This window comes from Cucurbita pepo, chromosome LG03, assembly GCF_002806865.2.
Source record: "Cucurbita pepo subsp. pepo cultivar mu-cu-16 chromosome LG03, ASM280686v2, whole genome shotgun sequence".
NCBI classification, from domain to species: Eukaryota; Viridiplantae; Streptophyta; class Magnoliopsida; order Cucurbitales; family Cucurbitaceae; genus Cucurbita; species Cucurbita pepo.
Window position 1 is genome coordinate 5,751,466 of NC_036640.1, and position 22,736 is coordinate 5,774,201.

At 35.6% G+C, this 22,736-nt stretch overlaps 3 protein-coding genes across 4 annotated transcripts; 1 reads left to right on the plus strand and 2 right to left on the minus strand.

Moving 5' to 3' along the window:
• Positions 1-3,678: 3,678 nt before the first annotated feature.
• Positions 3,679-5,440, minus strand: LOC111790093. Of its 2 annotated transcripts, none has more exons than XM_023670894.1 (2): positions 5,273-5,440; positions 3,679-4,286 (listed from the first exon to the last, which is right to left on the minus strand). In XM_023670894.1, the coding sequence occupies exons 1-2, from the start codon at positions 5,383-5,385 to the stop codon at positions 3,941-3,943; spliced, it is 459 nt and encodes a 152-aa protein (XP_023526662.1). In that variant the 5' UTR covers positions 5,386-5,440; the 3' UTR covers positions 3,679-3,940. The 2 variants fall into 2 exon arrangements, with proteins under 2 accessions (XP_023526662.1, XP_023526663.1); XM_023670895.1 differs by having other exon boundaries at positions 3,679-4,283; positions 5,273-5,418.
• A 593-nt stretch (positions 5,441-6,033) lies between these two features.
• Positions 6,034-10,201, minus strand: LOC111791668 (ubiquitin receptor RAD23b-like). Its single transcript, XM_023673104.1, has 12 exons — positions 9,960-10,201; positions 8,896-9,057; positions 8,717-8,755; positions 8,531-8,640; positions 8,395-8,439; positions 7,944-8,121; positions 7,719-7,853; positions 7,580-7,642; positions 7,159-7,206; positions 6,964-7,073; positions 6,449-6,527; positions 6,034-6,349 (listed from the first exon to the last, which is right to left on the minus strand). The coding sequence occupies exons 1-12, from the start codon at positions 10,023-10,025 to the stop codon at positions 6,233-6,235; spliced, it is 1,152 nt and encodes a 383-aa protein (XP_023528872.1). The 5' UTR covers positions 10,026-10,201; the 3' UTR covers positions 6,034-6,232.
• Positions 10,202-18,278: 8,077 nt separating this feature from the next.
• LOC111791569 (putative leucine-rich repeat receptor-like serine/threonine-protein kinase At2g24130) lies at positions 18,279-22,622 on the plus strand. Its single transcript, XM_023672958.1, has 3 exons — positions 18,279-19,593; positions 19,642-21,474; positions 21,772-22,622. The coding sequence occupies exons 1-3, from the start codon at positions 18,783-18,785 to the stop codon at positions 22,224-22,226; spliced, it is 3,099 nt and encodes a 1,032-aa protein (XP_023528726.1). The 5' UTR covers positions 18,279-18,782; the 3' UTR covers positions 22,227-22,622.
• The last annotated feature ends 114 nt before the right edge of the window (positions 22,623-22,736 follow it).

Sequence of the window (22,736 nt, forward strand, 5' to 3'; positions counted from 1 at the left end):
TAACTTCCTCAAACGAGTTAAATATACATTGCTAGATAAATTGTTAACGGGTGAAAATCTTTACTCTAGGGCTTCGTGTACTGAGAGTTAGAATGAGGTTGAATCCAGATGAAAATAATTGAAAATGAATTTATATGGTTATTGTTTACTAAAAATTATTTGAAATCAAAATTAGAAGCTCATGGACATTATTTGCTAAATAAGTTGTATTATAATTACTAAAATACCACTTTCATATTTCAACTAATAATTAAAATACATCACTAAATAATAGGCCAATCAAACATATAATTAGTAATAAATCTCAAATTTATTTTATTTGATGGTAACAATTTATTTGACATTAAAAATAACAACTATAAAATAAAATTACATATGAAAATATTAAAATAAATTTTTATTAAGAGAATATAGTCTAATTTTATTTGTATATGTTATTTAAATATTTTATTTAACCAAACCATTAGAATTTTTTAATTTTACCAAAAGATATTAGATTTAATAAAAGAAGAGAAATGAGATGGACAAGGAATTAGAAAACACATGAGATTAATTCTTTTATTTTACCTCCAATTATTTCATTCTATTTATTTGTAATATATGAAATTGAAAATTGAAAATAATAATTATAATTATAAAAAAAAAAAAAAAAGTAAAAAGTTACCATTATCAATGCAATTGGGATTAGTCGAAAAACCAACTAAGTTTGAACCGTTTTAGTCGATTCGGTTTTGTTATTCTTGAATAAGTTAAGGTATAGTATTAAATGTAGAATTACGAAGTTGTTTAAAGCCTAGTATGTACATGATTTCTGCAAGAGTTGTACTCTAATAATTGCAAGGCCACTCCTAGCACAAATGAGATGTGATTTTATTAGGGTCGTGTTTTAAAAACTACTAAGCCACTCCTTTCATTTATATGATATAATTCCACTTGGATCGTGTCTTACACAACGTGCACAAACATATAGGGTCACTCCTTGAATTAATATAATTTTATTAGTGTAGTATCCTAAGAGACGGTAAAAATTACTTTTTTTGCATGTATATAGTGTGATTCTACCAGGATCGTGACCTAACCTAAGGAGTTTACATGTAATGTCACTTCTTATATTTATATGATATGAAATTACATTATGGATGTAACTTAAATGATACAAATTATATAAGACGGGTTGCTCCGCTACGATTGAGATATTCAAATTTAAAATTTTGAGTCGAAATAATTACGAGTAGAAGCTCTCTCAAGTGAACATTCACTCACTAACCAACCGGAAACAACGACATGGTACAGAAACATTTGATAGAACAGAAGTGAAACATTTGATCTTTGATGTTGTTCTTTTACTTTGGTTTTAGTTACATGGTATGGAATTCAGATTGTTTGTCTTGAGTTTTGAGTTCAAATACTTGGTAAATTAAATGAACGATAGAAGAATATTAATGTAGAAATTGAAAATGTTTTTGTGACTATCTAATTTTTTTTATATTAAAAATAAGGTCGTTACTGCATGCATAACATGTCTAATATACGTGTAAGAGTTCATTTAAATAATTTGAAACGATACATGAACTTAATATTCATTTCAAATAAAAGTAAGCATCACAAAAATAGGGGAATCAAAAAAAGAAAAAAAAAAGTAACGGAAACGTCTATTCTAACTTAAGAGCTACAATTTAAACATAAATGCAACTATCGTAGCTTCGGTCTCATGACCGTCACTGCGATATAGTCATCCATACAAAATGACTTACCATTACCTAAAAAATAAGAGTAGAACATGACTTGATTATTTTAAGAAATAATAAGTAACTCTACTATTGGGGTCGAAAAAAAATGTACATGCAAGCAATCATGGAGGGACTTGTTCTTCATGGACTTAAACTCTACGTTCTAGTCTGACCTAAAATTGGATGTGTGGCTCACGTATGCGCACATGGACTACCAGACAGGTGTATAGTACCCCATGGGCTGCCCTTCAGCTAGCCCACGCTTAGCTGTTGAAGACGGAGAGATAGAAGCCTGCACAATATCATGACATACATAGATATCGTAATGTACGTATCCATACTCATTATAATGGGAAAGTACCATGTGACATACAAAAATGCATGAGATCTTCATACCTTTAAATCATGACATAAATATATGAGGAAGGTCATACATTCATTTTTCATAAATATAGCTTTCATGAATACATACGTGGTGTAACAGTATATCATAATCGTGAGGTAATTAGTTAACATAGTGTGCATGTCATATCATATAGCATGAAAGTCACAACAAGATCCACAACCTAACATAAACATCTTATAACATAACTTACAATATAACATAACATACGTGTCACAGTATGACATAGCATAATAAACAGATATTAAACAGTCACAAAGTACGTCACGTGCAAAAGCCACAAAGCACGTGTCATTTATACTTAATAACCAACCAAGCCAACAATAAAGTCACCTACTTGTGTGACCTATATTGAAGTTACTAATTATCCTCCAATCTAATTTGAATTTGCTCCTAAGTCCCTTCTAATCGATAATTGGGCCACAAAAAGAACTTGAATTTAAAGTCAACCTGATGTATTTAACATTGATGACATTGAGTTAATACATAATATATGATCTAACTTGGATAAAAGATATTAATTAAATTCACTTTTAGCTCCAAAAATAACCTAAATTTGATTAAATAGTGAACTTATTTGGCATCATATGCTTCTGAAAACATCGAAAGCGACTTCAGGACGGTCCAAAATAGTAGGAATAGGTCCGATAACTTCAAAAAAATCATAAACTGGGCCGATCAGCCAAATAATCGGAGCTGGAGCCGCCGAACAGGGCTGGAGCCGGTGGAGCCAACCTTAGGGGGGTCGACTTAGTTGAGGCGCATGCAAGCCAAGAGCTGGAGGCGGCTTACCACGTGCAAGGCATCGGATTGGCCGAAGCAGGTAGGATCAAAGCACATGCTGGCTGGCAGGTGTTGGACCGAGTGTGGATGAGTCCGGGCCACGCGGCGAGCTGGGCTAGGCTGCATTTGAGCAGGACGCTAACAGATTGGGCTGCGACTGACGAACGGGCTGGGCTGCCTCTGAGGAGCGAAATTCGAACCTAACTAGGTTTGGACACGCGTCTGTCGGGCCGACATGGTTCGGGCCGAGACTATGGTTCGATCGTAGGTTCGGAATCTGAGCCTGAGGTCTGGACCCAAGGCAGAAATCCTTCCCATTTCCTCCTTTTTGCCCCATTTCTAGTCGACTTTTGGCCAATTTTATTTCTTTTTAAGGATAAATTTATGACGATGGGTATATATATTTTTTTCTCATAATTCAGAAAAATTAATGAAAAAATTATGTTCTAAGCCACGTATCAAGCGACAACCAAAATCATTAACTCCTTCATGTTTCCTTCAACCATTATTTATTTATTTATTTATTTAGTATGTTGGAATAAATAATATTAATTGATTGTCACATCTGTTTTCTCTCCTTGATTCCATTTCAGATAAATATGTGAAATGAATAGGTTTTCAATTTTTAGGGGCAGGAATAAGGGAAAAGACATTCTAATGACAATCTGCAAGAGTTCATCTTGAAATCATTTCAGGTCATAGATAGTAGATTTAGCAAAAGCAAGGTAGGGTATGAGCAGTAGTTCCCATCTATTATTGTAATGACAATAATATGAACATTCTGATTGAACTTTTAATTACAAACCCATCATCAAAAAGAAGAAACGAACAAAAATATCAAATTAATGCAAGGAAGCAATGTTCATGACATTCTGCTACATCTTATATGCTATATATATATGTGAATCAAAATGGATGAATGAACTTTTGGCCTATGGCAATCTTCAATTGTTTATAAATACAGATCCCACCAAAGAGAAGAACCAATACATGAGAAGGTTTTGTACCTTGAGGTCCCTATGTATCATAGAAATTTGAATTTGCCTTTACCCAGAGAAGCTTCAGCATGCTCCAGACGACACAACTCCTTTTGAGCTCCAGTCAAACCCGAACAAGACGACACAGCAGCCCCTAATGTGATAGCAAAGTAAAGATAGATTGTGCAAAGTAAAGTCAAGAGTGCCAGTGCGGTTAAGAGGAAGCGATGTCGATTGAAGAGAGTGGACCAACTGCCCAACTCATTTGCAGGAAACTGTTTTCTAAATGGTGGGTGCCTCCTATGAGGAGAAGATAGAATGCTCTCAAGAACCATGTTCAAGAGCACTAATCTTCCTCTGTGCTCTGAAATGTAGCTCCAAACGCAGAATCTTCTACAAGAGCAAAAGATGGTCAAGTTTAAATAGATATCAACACGAGCCCTTCTCTTCAACAAGCATTTCAATAAATTCAGATTCCGTTTAAATATATAAGAATTTGAAGTGGTAAGATGACAATTAAATCTGCAGCACAACAAAGCATCTTGAAATGCATGAAACAATAAAATCCTTGAAAGCTTGGCCAAAACATTAGTTCTTGGAGATTTGAACTTGCAGATTTGTTGAATTCTAGAGAAGATACAATGCAACAAAATTTGAATCATGTATTAAGACTTGTAGATACACAAAACATTTGTGATTTTATTAGATCGCATGACTTTTAACTAGAAATTCAAAAGTTAACTCATACAATAAAAAGCAATTCGAACTGTTTTATTTTTCAAGTCAACATTGAAGTTAGAACAGCAAAATAATCCAAGATCACTGATCCATGAGCAAACAGCACCAAGTAACCGATGTAAATGAACCTAAACTCGAAAAATTTGTACTCGCTCCACCATAGAGATCCTACGAGACTGCATATAATTTATGCAACCTCAAATAAAGCTAATTGAAAACCAGCCACATGAGATCTTATCAGGCATCCGCTCAACACAACTTCAAATCCATAAACATCGCTCAATAGTTTCAACTAAAAAGAAAATCAAACACAGAGTACATCTCCACATCCTCAACAACTCGTTAAAACGCATGCCAAATAGCAACAGAGAGAAAATCATCATCATACACCAAAACGTCGCTAAGAACAAAATGGAAAATAGAACTGGATCCAATGGTTGTGCACATTATCCTAATAATCATCTCCAATTAACAAAAAGAACCGCATCCTTAAGGCAAAGCAACATCCATCACAAGAGAAGACAAGGAAAAGAGCTCAAGAACAAGCGAACATTCGGCAGGAAAATAAAATTTAAAGGTAGAAAAAGAGCAGAGATCCTAAAGAAACAAGAAATTACAGGGAATGAGAGAGTGAATCTTACAGTTGATAGAATGGAAGCGGCAATGGAGATGAGAATTTGTTTCCCTTGCTTTTGCAGTTCGTCGAAGAGAGAGAGAGAGAGAGAGAGAAAATGGTGAATTTGCAGGAGCGCATTAATAATGGGGAAATTTTGCAGCAATGTCTTCAATCCGTGAGTCACGGTCTTAGAAAGGATATGGACACCACGAAATTGTCCACGCTCTTTCACGTCTTGGTCTCCCGTTCAAACCTTTAATTTTCTACCCAATTTAAAATTTTTAAAATTAATTAATTTAATTAATTTAATTATATATTAATTGAATTTCATGTTGTCTAATATTATTAGTAAATTTTAAGGATGGATTAAATTTGTAATTTAAAGTTAATTTACCTATTTAACCTTTGTTATATTTAATTTTTAATTAACAAATTATAATTAAAAGCCTATATTACTAAACTTTTTAACTTTCTTCTCTTTTATTTTCCAATAACACCATCTTAACACAATTTTTTATGCATTCATTTCAAGCAAAGAAAAAAAATATTTTAAATTATTTATTGGATTTCAAATAAGAACATTTCTTGGTAAATTTATGTAAATTTATGCATATATATATATATATTTATGTTAATAGCATAACAATATCACAAGAAACAAAATGTCATGTCAAAATCTGTTGATATTTTTCAACAATTATATTTACATGATAACCAGAAAAGTTTATAAAGTCTCATGATCTATCTGCAATAATGTTCTAACGAACTAGCTACCAACAAATGAGCTTTAAATAAAACATAAAGATTCCACTTCTCTAAATCGGAAACACCATACACTTGAACAATTAATTTTCCTATTTATTAGTGGAGTATGTAAAATGCAATGCAAGAACAGACTCGGAATAATGCTGAAAAGGGAAACAATTCACCTCAGCACCAAAAATAATGAATCCACAGCGGTTAACATTAATTAATTCTTCTTTTGTTAATCGTCAAAATCTCCAGAATTCTCCAGTAAGTAGTTAGCTGCTAGTTCCTCGTTGCGATCGCATGCCAAAAATGCCTCGATCACCAAGGCTCGATCGAATCCCATTGCCTCGAGCTACATACAAGGGAGCAAGCAGCAAAATGATGAGCACAAAGATTTTGTTTGAAGAGGGAAAACAAAGAGACGTCTCAGGGAATATAAAGGAGTTCGTACTCGTTCAATGGCTGCCTGTTCGTCTGGAGTAACATTAATGGCATGAGGCATGTCTGGCTCAGCCTGTTCAAACATTTCTCTGAAAGAAAGAACATAGTTTATAGTTCTACAGATGGATGCAAACGATGTCAATTCAAAAGAGATTCAACCAATGAAATAATAATCAATCGAGTGAACAACATCTCGAGTAAACCAGTCGCAGAAACAGTTCTTAATCTACCCATGACTATGTTTTTGTAGTTCAAACGGAGGGATTTGAACACCTGATCTCAATCTATGGCTTAACCAGTTTACCTATGGCTTGTTCTAAAGATGGATACACCTGACCTGATTATGTATTATTGTCCCATGCAGGAACCTACAGCAGAAGCGCTGCGAATTTGGTGATGGGAGAAAAATAAGACGAGGGTTATCTATGCAACTATCATCTTATATGCACGAGATCAATCACAACTAAAGAACTGCAAAACTAACGAGATTTAAAATTGACCAGATCATGGTATTGTAAGACCGACCCCTCAAAATTGTCAACAGGTTCATTAATTAACTGAAGGAACTCTGCGTGATGATCCTGAATGAGTCTCAAAAGCTGGGGATTCTGCTTTCCAAGTTCTTGAAGCATGGGCTGCCACCAGAAGCAAAAGATTTAACTCTAGGAAAACCATGATTATAACCACTAAGCAAATTTCAAAGCAGAAGGATGTGTAGACCTGTAAGATTTGAGGGTTTGTATGCACCATCGTCCGCAAGGCTTGAAACTATAATATGAATGATGATAAGAAACCTCATTCAGTATCTACTTCGCATTTAGTTCTACTCAAATGCATGGTCCATACGATATAAAATAAATCACGATTTTGGGCCTGTGTACAAGTGATATACAAATAACAGAATGATATGACTGGACAAATATAATCAATACGCGTTTTTTAGTTCAAATGTTTGTAACTTTTAGTTGATACATTTAACGCAAGCCAACGTGTCAAAAGATGCAAACAAACACAACTATTAGGTGAAAAAGGACTTAGACCAAACAACGGATTTGACACTCCATGCACTAAGATACCTAGTAAAGAAAGAAAATGAGCTTATCAATAAGGAAAACCCAATAAATGATGTTGCACTAAGTACCTGCGGATTGTTTCTAAGGAATTCAAGAGATCCAAGGCCACCACCGCCAGCAGAAAGTGCTTCCTGCATGATGGCAACCCAATAAAAAATAAGTGAACGTGAGGAAACAAACAAAAGTGTTTTTCATGCATCAACTTACCTGAGGAAACATATTCAAGGGGGCTGTGTTGGGTGCTCCAGAAGCAGGTGCAGGAAGGGATGCCTCAGTTTCAGTGGCTGGACCAGAACCAAAACGACCCACTGGTACTGCAACTTCTGCAGATTCCGGAATACCCTGAACAAAAAAAAAAAAAAAAAACACAATTAGTGACAAAATATTATGATCAGATTTCAAAAGAATGCATAGAATACAACTTAAACATACAGAGTACAAGTAATCCACTGCTCGCTCTGGATTGTTATAAGCAGCTCTTAGTGCACGAACAACTGTTTCTCTGTCCCAGTTGCCACCTCCCATATCCATTAATTGTTGAATGGTCTGTTCCAGATTATTACCAGCGACCAAATTTGAAGCTGCTTGACCATATGTATCTGTTTGCATACTGCAAATGATCCCCCCCAAAAAAAGAATGAGAAACTTTCCCACCAGTAGGAAAAATGCTTCATTTATAAATAAAGCAAAAGAGGAGGAAACATATTACTCAATACTTAATAATCAAGAACTCCTATAAAAGTATTTCAGTCTGTAGCTTTTATCAGATTTGATATGTGTTATATTGCAGCGTAGATTTAATACTAGGAAATAGAAGGTGACTTACTAACCAATTTCATGCCTCTTGAAGTTAAAAAATATGAATACGAAATAGAAGACATACCTATCTGTCACCCTGTCTGAAGTAGACGTAGTGTTCTTGGGGGCACTGCAAAACAAGAACAAAAAATGCATATGGATTATAATTACTCAACTGATCAGGGAAAATGCATACAGAAGACCATTCTTGAAAAACTAACGACAATTGTGCTTGGGTGGAAGCTTGAGGCGCAGGAGTTGGCGATGGTGTAACTTGGGTAGCAGGAGTCGAATTTAAAATTGGATGAGCAACAGGGGTGCTTTGAGCAGGCTGCAATAAATAGGATCCAGAGGAGGTTAACATTAAAGAATCATAAACAACTTGCAACAAAAATGAGCAGCATTACCTGAGTTGACGACTGCCCTGCTGAGCCTGATGTCTTGCTCTGCAGAAGACACAAATGCATACAATTGAGCACAACCATATTTCACATTTCAGTCATCCATTAAAATCAAAAAAAAAAAAAAAAAAGAAAACATTTGTTTAGTGCTTCTTATATTAAGAAAATTACAGGACCAAAGATACCTTGCTGAGCATGACAACAAGAAAGCCCTCTTCAGATACTTTGTTTTCTGCCAGTGTACTTTCATCTTTCAGAACTTTGCCATTGTGTATCAATAATTGTTGACCACAAGGATAATTATCCTTTCCTTGTATATCTTCAATAGTTTTCTTTACAGCCATCACCTTCACCAGAAATTTTACACTTAAAAATAAAATAAATAAAAGGAAACAAAAACCCAGTTTATTTTGATGCTCAAGATTTCGAGGGATTTCCAATCATAATGAATTTAAAATATATTCGAATGTTTGTAATCACATAAAAGAGAATGATTTATCTTGTTTTTACGTTGAAAATTTTTCTGACAAAAATGATCAAATTTTGAATGATTTCATAGAATTTTGAGTTAAATTACTTACTAAACCTTGGCAAACGTTAATTTTTTAATATAAATCAAGATTAAAAGCCTATATAGGTAGAAGTATTGTTTTTTGTTCTTTTCCAGCTACCATTCAAACAAAAATTTTAATTACATTCATCGTTCCAAAAACAAATAAAGAGTTTAAAACCATTTCTCAGATTTCAAATTGTAGGATTGAAAATCATTTCTTCAACTTTCTAGATTACAAATGGTGGGTTACATCAAATGATCAAGAACAATACTTAGTTAGCTTCTACACTAAAACGGCATCCCCAACAAGAACAGTACACTACATGATATCTTAGACTTCTCCAACTTGTGTTCAAGCAATGCAAATCCAGCAGATCACGAACAATTCAAATAAAAAGTATTAAAAAAAGAAAAAAAAACATTATGCGATCGTCATTCAGAAAGAAAAGCAACTCCCAGATTAAGTAGCACAAGAAACCCTAATTTAAAAATCTTTTCAATTCCAAACAATTCCACCAGTAGTTTCCACTATTCCAATTATATTAAAGGAAAAAGCAATTAAACTAAGCTCAAGATTTCCAGCTAGGTCAATGGTGGCATACTCGGGTACATCAATAAATTAACTACAAGCCCAAATATTGACATGAAGCAATGGAGAAGGTTAAAACAAACGAAAAAGGAAACGTTAGAACTTACGGTGTCGGTGGGCTGAACCCTAATTTCAAAGTGGCTCCCTTTGAGGGTCTTCACAGTGAGCTTCATTTCAAGGAATTGGCAGAAGGGGAAGAAGGAGAGGGGCAAAAACGACAGCGTGTCAGGAGGAAGGAACCTGAAACGCAGCAGAGATGGAAGAGAACCCTAGATTTGGCAGGAAGCAGGGCGCGACCGGTGAGTTGGGCACTGACTTTTGCTATATTACACTAAGAATCTGAAATAATGGTACTCACGAGCAGTGCACGCGACTAAATGTAATGGGGTATTCTTTTTAGATCAATTTCATATCTTTTTCATTTTTTATTTCACTATATTATACAAAATCTCCATAAACTTTTAAATATATATATTAATTCTTTTAACTTTAAAATTATTTTAGAAATAAAGCCAAGGCATAATTTGGTATGATTGAAAATTTTGAAATTATATGAAATAATATAGTTCAAAATCTTTGCCCTATTATGAATCTATGATAAGTTGTTTTAGAGCTAACTACCATATTTTAGAGTCTCTTATTCAATTCTTTCTGGATAAAGAAGTATTTTAAACTCTTATGATTAATTTGTTAGTGTTCTTTTTAAGTTTGAATATCGAAGATTTATTGAGAAATTTAGAGGCTGAATTTCAAGACGATGTAGAAAAGAAAATTATTTAGAACTCAAGAAAATATAAAAGATGTGAAAGTTGGAAAAAATGGTCGAAGGTAATCTCGAGAGGCAAAATGATCATTTTGACCCTGCTCGCTTTCCTAATGAAGGGTTTGTAAGAGTCCTAAATAGAACATTAAAGAGAATAGAAATCACTTCAATGGTCCAAATTTGGCTAAAGTTCTTTCACAAAAACGGTTGAGTGGATACTAGAGAACCAATATTTGTCGATTATCAAAGAGAGCGGAAGGTAAGATTTTTGAGTTCTTGTCTCAATTTTTCTTAGATTTGTGAGATTTAGGAAAGATAGGTGGTGAAGTTTTAGTATGTTATTTTAGGGAAGATTTCACACAACGTCTATGAAGAAACTTGGAGTTCGAGCCCGCCTCAAAAAAAGGTAAGAACATGGTTTTCTGCCAACTTTGAGTGTGTTTATTTCCTCATATTGTTAATAAATAATTATGAGAATTTTTTTTTAAACAAGTTGCATCAATTTTTTTTTAGGAAAAGTTATGAAAATCCAAAGAAATGAGTAGGAATAAAAAAACTAATGCGAATTTAGAAATCAACGCAAGCGTGAGGAGAATAAGAGAGACACATGTTGGACGTGAAACAGTAGAACGCGACCGACAGCAACGTGACCACGTGTCAAGCAACGATAGTAGAAACATGTCTGGTTGAGGGCGCACCGCATCATTAGAAGGTGACTTTGACCTAAACCATGCATCTGATCTGCCAGCCTTCAACTCAAACCTAGTGATCCAACTCGATATGCCCAATCCAACCCGCGAGTATGCCTATTCAGCGTGTGTGACACGTGCACTTGAAATACGTGTGTAAGATCCTTTCTGCGCACATGAAGGCACGTGACAACGTATGTGAGTGCCCTTTTTTAGCCCTCCAATTTCGATATTGGCCTTAATGTGACTAGAATAAGGATCTACTAGAGAAATTTAAAAAATATTGGAGCAAAAAAAAAAAAAAAAAATCTAGCTTGGGAAGGCATAGTTCATCCATGTAAGTATTCATTTAAACTTTTCTCAAGTAGTACTTATAAGGATTGCTAGGACGTGTTAGTACGAGTGTATCTTACTCTAGGTGGTTAGTATAGGCATATTTACAATCTCAATATAATGTATCTTATAGAAAATTACAAAAATGCCTATAGAATGAGAATTTATGATACATGCTGATTTTAATGCTCTCCGCTCTATTAGAATAGAGGATGGGATAGTGTGATTTGTGCTCTGAACGATGAATGAATATTATCTCCTTGTTGAACTTTGTATGACTGCATGATATAGTATATCTAGCTATAAGTGTTTGATTGTGTGTTATCTCTATAGAACGTGTTTATCTGCACAAACTAGGACTGGGGGCTAGTGTCAAGCTGGCTAGATGATGATCTAGGTCAAGGCACACTCGGTAGACTGAACACGTTAGAATCGTGAGCGGCGATTAGGGGGTCTAATACTCCCAAACTAGAAAAGATTCAAGGGGTCAGAATAGAGTACCCTGGAGGCAAAAGTTCGTGTTAAGTCACCCAACTGCCCTATGTTGCATGTATTAGCAAGGATTCCAGTATCTTTGATGCAACAGTGACAATTATTTTATCAAGACTTAGGCTCCTTGCCCTAACACTTTTAGATTTGGGTCTACTCACTCATATATCTTGTGTCATTTGCGAGTCGAGTGAAATTAGAATTAAAACCTCTGAATTATGTATTGTACTTGACTACCCGGGTGAGGCAAGAATGTAAAGGCCAATTAAGTACTATAGATTTTAATCTAATTTATTAGAATATTTTCTCTTATTATATTTTGTTATCTTTATCTATTTAAATAAAAAAAATAAATATATTCATTCNTGTGATGTATGGAATATATGACAACGGTGGAGTGTTAGAGTATTTCTATTGCTCGGTCATGTCATATAGGTCCGAGTCGGACATCCAATTGCTTCGATTTGAATTATCCGGAGGATGCCTTACTATTATATCAAAAAGATGGACAATCAAACCTATTTCTCGATTCAATAGAAGCCCAAAGAGATGAATAGGGTCCCAAATAACGAGAGATATGTAAAAAACAGGTCCGTACGCCTATTCCTAATCCTAAATGGAATGTAAGGACGTAGGGATCCATATGTAAACATAGTATCTATTTAAATACGCTCGGATGACCCCTTCTCATAATTAGAATGTATATAACCTAGCCCTATTCCGGTCTGGCCCGGTATGGAATGAACTTATAATCATGGAATCGACTCGATCATCAGATTATAGATTATAAGTTCATAACCCTAGCCCATTCCCATTTTGGGCGGAACAGATCTACTAATTCTTTGATTCCAGTTAGTAAGAGGGATCTTGAACTAAGAAATAGATTCTAGAAGCTAAACTAAAAAAGGGTATTGAATCTTCAAACGAGACATGTACCGAAGCAAACAAACGAAAGGAGGTGATTCGGTAGGGGAAAGCCTCTTTCTTTTTCTTTCTTTCTCCGATTTCATTTTCCTGATGAGGGGTAATAAGAATTGTGGGTAATAGGAATTGTGGGTAATTAGCAATGTATATTACACAGAAAACCAATAATCCGCCACTCCAAAAAGAGCGATGGGTAGCCACTCCAAAAAGAGGATCCGCCACACGCTAAGTCTTCCCCATCTTTGCATTTTCTACGGCGTCTACAAGGGTCGATAACTTTCCGGAGTGTGTTATTCAAATTATCATCCAATGGAAGGTAAAGGTCGAATACAAAGCAGATTAGTGGCCTTGTAATTCGCATCCAATGAATGTTAAAGAGGATAACTCACCCGTATTATTATCGTGGTCTCTAGCATGTAATGTGTGATCGTGTCTCCTCCAGCATGGAGTAGTCGGGCGTTGTAAGTTAACGCATGGGTTCCAACTACCTTATCTGAAGTCCGGCGTAAATAGAGGTCACCACTGGTCTATCTTTCAGTGTTTCACTGGTCTATCTTTCAGTGTTTCGTCTATCGTGGGATTATTTCATTAGGTTGATATAACTAATGCGCCTTTTCTCGAGACTTGATCGTGTTCTATATTGAATGATACTAGAGCCCGAGCCCAATTATTTGTTGTTATTTGTATTTTTTTATGTTTTTTTGAGTACATTTAGTCGTCTCACATTTTCAGCTAGTTGAGTGGTGCTCAAGGGGTTAAGAGAATTCTTGAGTGTTCAACGAGTTTGTGTAAGTGTGTGTGATGAGGTATTTGAGTAGTCCGACTTTCATTGTTGTTGGTGGTTTTCAAGGACTATGTGTTCAGAAAGTAGTACTTTTGATTAGTTTTCAGTATTGTGTGCTCTGAAAGAAGAGTCGTACTCTAAAGGGTAACACTTTTTGTGGGGTATGAGTTAGTTATTGGACGTGCCCTAATAGTCTTAAGCATGACAAATTTTGATGTTAGTTCGGGAATGGAGTGGTAGCACGAAAATTTTGCTAGTATTAAGTTTTCTTAAGGAGGTGGTATTCATACCTCCAACACGAGCTAGTTTCAAATTTAAATGTAGTAGGACAGACAGTCCCAAAGGTAGTTTACTAGTGGCGCAGTATGAGGACAAAATAGTGGTGGAATGTGGTATTATTAAGGGATAGTAAAGAGCTATGCAGTGATATATGTGATCATTGATAGACTCACCAAATCGTGAAAAGTCTACCTAAATAGTGGACATTTGGGCACAATTGTATAGAAAGAATGTGGTTAGGATCCATGGGGAACCAATGTCGATAGTCTGAGTGTATGAAGCAAACCCGGAGGATACACCACACATTTTAGTGTTGTGAGGATATGTCACACACGGTTGTATTTTACCAACAATTGTAATGACTTGACCAGAGACTCTATTTTAGGGTCGCCTCTACATAAAAAAAAAAAAAGATCTTTGAAGTTTCATGGAAATTCATAAAGAACAAAAAAGTAAAATCATTCAAACCTTTTGTTCACGATCCCAAAAAAAAAAAACATCATATAAAATAACACATCTTAGTTTAGACATTCATACGAGTAATAAACCATTCACAAAACTAATTGAGTTCTTAAAAATAAAGCACGCTTCTTCTTTCAAGGTTCATGATGCGAAAACAAAACAAACGGAAGTTAAAGTATATATGATTTCCATGACCCTAGAACCGTCATCGTAGTCTGTACTACTTGCCCTTACTCTTACCTGAAAATAAAATATTTTTGGAAAGAATTGAATATTATAAATAATTACTTAGTAAGTGATCCCATGGGGTCGGAAAAATGCAAAACATATACAAGCATGCCATATATGAAAACTTCCCTTACATATTAGCCATATGGGCAAATGTGACCATATCGCCACAAAACCCTTGGAGCCATATCATCACCCTCTCACTTGACCATATCGTCAAGTTTGCATAATTGTGACCATATTGCCACGAAATCTTTAGGGCCATATCACCACGGTTATCGTTAATATAGTTGTGATCATATCATCACTTTCGAAATTTTTATTGTACAATACATATCATGATATACCATTATATCTATTCACGTAATATCATCATTCTTTCGTAACTAGCGTTTCTATCATTATTAGCATCACTTCACTATATGATGACATGATATTCACATGCATGCATCATCAACATTACTATTCCACTAGCAACTCGTGGTCTCACATCACCATATCATGACATGATTTACATACATGCATCATGAACATTTTAATTCTACTAATAACTCATGGTCTTACCTCATACTATGCTCATCGCTGCACTTACACATTAACATTACACTCCTGCATACCATGATTAATCTTCTAACCTAGCTTATAATGTCCAACAGTGAGTCCACTTACCTTAATCATAGTGTATTTCTTCAAAAAGTTTGGTTGAAACGATCCAAGCACCTCACATACTCCAACGACCCCACAATCTAAATGCCTTTGCCCAACCCAAGCGCTTTAGCTTACAGATTGACCTAGGTTGAAATAAGAGCTAAACACATGCACAATCCGGTTAAGGCATGCGGTTGGCTCAATTGTTGGCACAATCCAGTCTACCTTCTGTTTTATCTGGTTTAGTTGTGGTTCTTATTGTTTGGAACTGATTATAGGGTTAATTAAGTGTTTGTATAGATGAGTTTTAAGATCAAGCTTATGACTCTAGCTAATGCTTATGAACTTGTTGTATGACTCTAGCGTATACTTATGAGCTTGTGTTTATAATTAATACGCATGATGTATGACTCTAGCTTATGCTTATGAGCTTGTTATGATATGAGATGTGTAGGAGTATTCTTAGTCGACTAATCCTGCAGAACCCCTAACTGACCCGTTGTATGCTAAGTTATGAACAATGAGTATTACTAACGTCGGGTTATGTGCTATTTCAGGCCATCAAAGAGTTTAGTAGAAATGTCCATGGAGAGCCTCTAGTAGATGAGACTGGGAGCTAAGATAATGGTTAGACCGAGGACCCGATCTAGACCAAAGACCTGAAAATAATCCGTTGCGAATAAAGCTTAAAATATGCTAGAAAGATAAGGAATAAAACTTATTAATTACATGTTAGCTACCTACGGAGTAAATTAATTATGCATCAAAATTATTTTTGATTTTTTTTTTTCCAAATAAACATGATGTAGTGTGATCAAGACGGTAGGGTAGCCGAACTAGAAACTCCAGGAATTCTACGTAGGCTCGAGTCTATTTTGGTAGTATTTACTTTTGTGCTTATTTTGAAAACTTGTTTAGAACGTTGTACTTAACTCGACTATGTTTGCTTTTGTTTTAGATAAATGGTAATTTATAAAATATTCTCTTAAAATTAATAATGTTTTTGATTGTTTTAGACAATAATTTTATATTGTTTAGTTTAAGGTTTTATTGAATTTAATTTCCACTTTTAAACCATTCTTAAAAAAACCTTGAGAGTTTGGTCATATGCTAAAAGTAGACTCATTATATCTTGGAATTTTCTCCTAATCAATTATTTTGTTTTTTTGTTTTTTTTTTTTTGTTTTTTTTTGACAAATGACATACTTTAACACGTGCACGCAATTGAAACTCACAAAAAAAATAAAAATGATAATAATAATAAATAAAAAAGATTATATGTGAAATAGTAAATAGTAAAATATTTATCAAACTAAACACACGTTTATTAATTGTTATAAATGAAATACTAGGGATTGGTTATAACAAGCAAGATTCAATGTATTAAGTTTTATCACAGGTGAAACACGTTTTAAATTAGATTAATTTATCAATTTCAAAATGAATAATTAAACAATGGTGGCGCACCATAGCAATTACATTAATTCATCAATTTCATATATTTGTTGGCTCTTCCTATAATTTTGTACGTTTTTTCTAATGTAATTAAGATAATAAATATGAAGGATTAAATGAAAAAATTATCATCAAATTCAATAATGATTTATATATATATATATCTAATGACTATGATGTCCTCTTTTCGATTGAATTCTGAGTTAAGTTTTGTACGGCTATAATTATAATTCAAAGCTTATAACTACGTTTAAATTGATAAATTCAAATATTCAGAAGGACAACAAATTGTAAAAGTTCATAAATTTAGAAAAGAGCGAGTCATTTTTTCCTATAGAAATTGCTTTTAACTTATCTTAATCAATAGAATCCTCAAGTGTCGAACAAAGAAGTTGTGAGCTTTGAAGGTGTAGTCAAAGGTGACTCAAGTGTCGAACAAAGGATGTAGTTTGTTCGAGAGCTCCAGAGAAGAAGTCGAACTCCGTTAAGGGGAGGCTATTCGAGAGCTCCAAAGAAGAAGACCTGTGTACTTTGTTCGAATGGAGGATTACAGAGGATTTTGGCTAATTAAAAGGAAGATCATAAGTCTTATAAGTAAAGAATACTATCTCCATTGATACGAAGACTTTTGAGAAAGGTCAAAGCAAAGTCACGAGAGTTTTGCTCAAAATAGACAATATCATACAATATCACACCCACGAAACGAACGGTGTTTCTGTTTCCATCTTCATCGTTGGTTTTCTGCAACAAGAAAACAAAAAGAAAAATGAAAAAAAATGTGTAATGGGGAATGAATGGTTTCCTTGTCAGATGTCCCATCAGCAAGAGCTGACCTCTAATCCCTAACCAATCTAATCCATAACCAAAAGCAAACAACAAAAATCGTGTTCCTTCCGTTGACTAATTCCTTCAAGAAACTCAAATCTCTCTCTCTCTCTCTCTCTCGCTGTGTGTGTTCTTCCTGTGTGCATACGAATGTGAATTAAGGAGCTTTTGAAGATTGAAAATGGAACCCAAGAAAATATGGAAATGGGTTTCAGGAAGGAAGGAGAGGGCCGCCATCCACCATATCATTCTACTCCAAATTTTGAGTTCAGGCCCCCTTCAGCCTGATCAATTTTGTTTTGGGTCCCCTCCTCCTGTACTGTATTCTCTTCTAACAACATTAAATGGAAATGAAGAAGACGGAGATGCAAGTAAAAGACAGAAAATGAAGGAACTTTTGAACTGATTTATCGGATGACACAGAAAACAGGATGTCTTAATATCATTATCAACATTTTGACTATGAAGCACACACCACAAGCCTGCCTTTTTCTTTCATCCTTGTGCTCTACCCACTCTGCTCCAGTTTCCTCCTCCTATTCGTTTATTTAATAAGATGCTTAAGTAATTTCAAGATAATGAATACATATTTTAAAAAACTGTAACATGTTGCAGCCACCAGCTAGAACAGCCAGAATGTCCCCCCACAAGCACACCCACTCACCACCCACAAAGGAAAGAGAGAGAGAAGAGGATGTTTATTGATCAAAGTCCACCAAGTTCCTTCTCTTTCTCTTTTATTAGGATATAGCTTTAAATATTGAGCGAAATATAATCATCATAGTGATTGCAGCCCTCCACAAAGCAAAAGATGAGCGAATAATACCATTTCTAGTCTCACATTTAATCATTCCTACCACCCACTTTTTGCCAATAAAATATCAAATCCCACCAGTAATTACATTAATCCCTCCCCTTTCTCTTTCAGCTACTTCTGCACTAGCTCACTTTTCAACCAATTCTAGCTCTCAAACCTATATCCCACTAAATTTTCTTATATGTTTTTTCCCCCTCCCCTTTATGAAACAAAGCAGTAAAGGATGATGATACGATGAGAGAAGAAGGTAAACTTACAGGTCATTTCCACTGTAGTATTGTTGTTCTGCTTGATATGGTTTTCTTCAGGGCTGTGTTCCTTCTCCTGTTTCAGTGTCTGGTTTTGAATTCTGGGACTCCAGTTATTATAGGTCACCACTACCCTCCTCATAAGTCCTTGCTCACTGATAAAGCAGCCCTCCTGGCCTTCAGGAAGTGCATCACACATGACCCCACTTCCACTCTAGCTAACTGGATTGAAGCTGTTGATGTATGTAACTTCACTGGTGTTTCTTGTGACCGACACCGCCACCGTGTATCGAAGCTCAGTTTGATTGATGTCGAACTTGTGGGAAAGATTTCACCCATCCTATCCAATCTCACGGGTCTTCGAGTTCTGGATATTGCTAACAATTATTTCTTTGGGGAAATTCCTTCTCAACTTTGTTCTCTTCGAAATCTTCATCGCCTTCGCCTCGACAACAACAGTTTGGAAGGTCCCATACCAACTTCCCTTGCTAGTTTGTCCAAGCTTACTGTAATAAGTCTTATGCAGAACAAGTTAAATGGCACAGTTCCACCTTCTCTCTTTTCTAATTGCACGTCGTTGCTTAATGTAGACCTTTCCATCAACTTGCTAACCGGAAGGATTCCAGAAGAAGTTGGAAATTGTCCAAAGCTGTGGAATCTCAATTTGTACAACAACCAGTTCAGTGGAGAACTTCCTCTTTCTTTAACAAACACTTCGCTCTATAACTTGGATGTCGAACATAATCATCTTTCTGGCGTACTGCCTGCAGTGCTGGTAGAAAACCTGCCTTCACTTAGCTTCCTTCATTTATCAAACNCTGGCGTACTGCCTGCAGTGCTGGTAGAAAACCTGCCTTCACTAAGCTTCCTTCATTTATCAAATAATTATATGGTAAGCCATGATGGAAATACCAATCTCGAACCGTTCATTATTTCTCTTAGAAACTGCAGTAGTTTGGAGGAGCTTGAATTGGCTGGGATGGGGCTTGGAGGGAGTCTCCCCGATTCTATTGGTCAGCTGGGTGTCAATTTTTCAGTTCTGTTTTTGCAGGAAAATCAGATATTTGGATCAATTCCTCCAAGTTTGGCCAAGCTTTCCAAACTTGCAGGGCTGAATTTGACTTCAAATCTACTTAATGGAACAATTCCTGCAGAGATAAGCAAGTTGTCGAAGTTGGAACAGCTTTTCTTATCACATAACCTCTTCACTTCAGACATTCCAGAAGCATTAGGCGAGTTGCCACATCTTGGATTGTTGGATCTATCTCACAACCAACTTTCAGGTGAAATCCCAGAGAGTTTTGGAAATTTGACTCAGATGATCTATTTGTTTCTCAACAACAACCTGTTGTCAGGAACGATACCTTCAGCATTGGTAGAGTGCACAGGTCTACAAAAGCTGGATTTATCTTTCAACATGTTATCAGGAAGCATTCCTCGAGAGATATCAGGGTTGCAAGAGATAAGAATTTTTATTAACCTTTCTCATAACAATTTTCAAGGAAACTTGCCAATTGAGCTTAGCAAGCTGAAAAATGTTCAAGAGATGGACCTTTCATCCAATAACCTCACTGGAAACATCTTCCCTCAGATATCAAGTTGCATTGCACTGAGTTTCATAAATTTTTCAAACAATTTCTTCCAAGGTCATCTTCCAGATTCCCTAGGCGAACTTGCGAACCTTGAATCATTTGATATTTCTAAAAACCAATTGTCAGGCATGATTCCAGCCAGTCTAGGTAAGCTTCAATATCTCACTTACCTTAATCTTTCATTCAACAACTTCCAAGGAATGATTCCAAGAGAGGGATTTTTCATATCGTCCACACCTCTGTCATTTTTGAACAATACACTCCTTTGTGGGACAATTCCTGGAATACCAGCCTGTTCTAGCAAGAGAAATCGGTTTCAATCACCTGTATTCTTGACTGTGTTCATTTTAATCATAAGCATATCATCGTTCTTCTCAACAATATGCTGTTGGTTTGCTTGTCAACGTCTAAACACAATTATTTCAGCTCGAAATAGTGAATCATCAAGGAGATCAAAGATGCCAGATTTTATGCACAATTTTCCAAGAATAACAAGCAGGCAACTATCAGAAGCCACTGGAGGTTTTGATGAACAGAGACTAATTGGCTCAGGCAGCTATGGACGAGTCTATAGAGGCATTCTTTCAGATGGAACAACAGTAGCTGTTAAGGTTTTGCACACACAATCTGGAAATTCGACGAAAAGTTTTCACAGAGAATGTGAAGTTCTGAAGCGAATTCGCCACAGAAACCTTATAAGAATTATAACAGCTTGTAGTCTGCCAGACTTTAAAGCTCTAGTTCTACCATATATGGCAAATGGAAGCTTGGATAGCCATTTATATCCACATTCACCCGCCAGCTTGGCTTCTTGTTCTTCAGATTTAAACCTTATCCAAAGGGTGAATATATGCAGTGATATAGCTGAAGGAATGGCATACCTGCATCATCATTCTCCAGTCAGAGTCATACACTGTGATTTAAAGCCAAGCAATGTTCTTCTAAAAGATGACATGACAGCTCTTGTTTCTGACTTCGGGATCTCAAGGTTAATGACTCCTGGAATTGGAAGTGGTGCAGCTGTTGAAAACATGGGAAAGTCAACTGCAAACATGTTAACTGGATCAATTGGATATATTGCACCAGGTATAACTCTCTGCTTCTAAAAATCCAAGAACTTTATGTTCAATTCATCAACATACCAAGCAAATGTAAAAAATTAGGACTATCAAGTGAGTTAGAAGTTAAGATTCTCTCCTTTAGACCATGATAAGTTATCAGTATCACTAGGCCTAAACTTTTGAGGTTGATAAGCTACGAAGCTACAAGTTTAATCATTGAATAAGTTCCCAACAAACATCCAGTATTTTCGGGTTTTTTCATCTAGGACTTTTATCAAACATGTTGAGTGCATCAATTATGTCACATCTATTCTTGGTGCAGAATACGGATTTGGTTCTACAGCCTCCATGAAAGGAGACGTTTACAGCTTCGGTGTGCTAGTTCTAGAGATGGTAACAAGAAAAAGGCCAATAGACGACATGTTTGATGAAGGGCTAAGCTTACATAAGTGGGTGAAGAGTCATTACTACGGCAGAGTAGAAAAAGTAGTGGATTGTTCTCTACAGAGAGCTTCAAGAGATGAATCACCTGAAATGAAGAAAATGTGGGAAGTGGCAATCCGAGAGCTAATCGAATTGGGTTTGCTCTGCACTCAAGAATCTCCATCCACAAGACCCACAATGCTCGATGCTGCTTATGACTTGGATCGATTGAAGAGATACCTTAATGGTGGTGACACCACAACAACATTTGCTTCATCACTTGGAATTTCGTCCTCCACTCTTGACGATGATTCCAATTACTCCACACAAATTGCCGCAGGAAGAAACATCTAAAAATGCCCATTTCCTCTGTATATCCTTTTGACTTATGTGAGGTGTCAAAATCCCCATTTGCTCCACTCGGTAATTGGGGTTTGACAATGATCATAATCGCGATTGTGGGGCTCAAAGCTTCTCCGGCGCTGAAGTTAATGGAGATTTGTGTGTGTGGCATGCGGAGGCCACTGGATCCGTAGTTGTGTGACGTAATTGGGATTAGGGAAGAAACCGGGGAACTTCATAACGCCTTGTTTGAAAAAGAAAGACGTATAATTCAAATTTAATGAGTGACAAAGGATGAAAGACTTTGAATTTTGAGCCGAAATCGTTGAATTTTGCGTTCTGGGCGTTGTCCTTTGGTTGTCAAAAACCAAGACGAGGAAGAAATCATAATGGGAAATGTGAAAATGGCACTGAGTGTTTATGATTGAGAATTGAGAAGCAGGGCCAGGGTCATAATTTCGTTTTTTTTTTTTTTTTTTTTTTTTTTTTTTTTTTTTTTTTTTTTTTTTTTTTTTTTTTTTT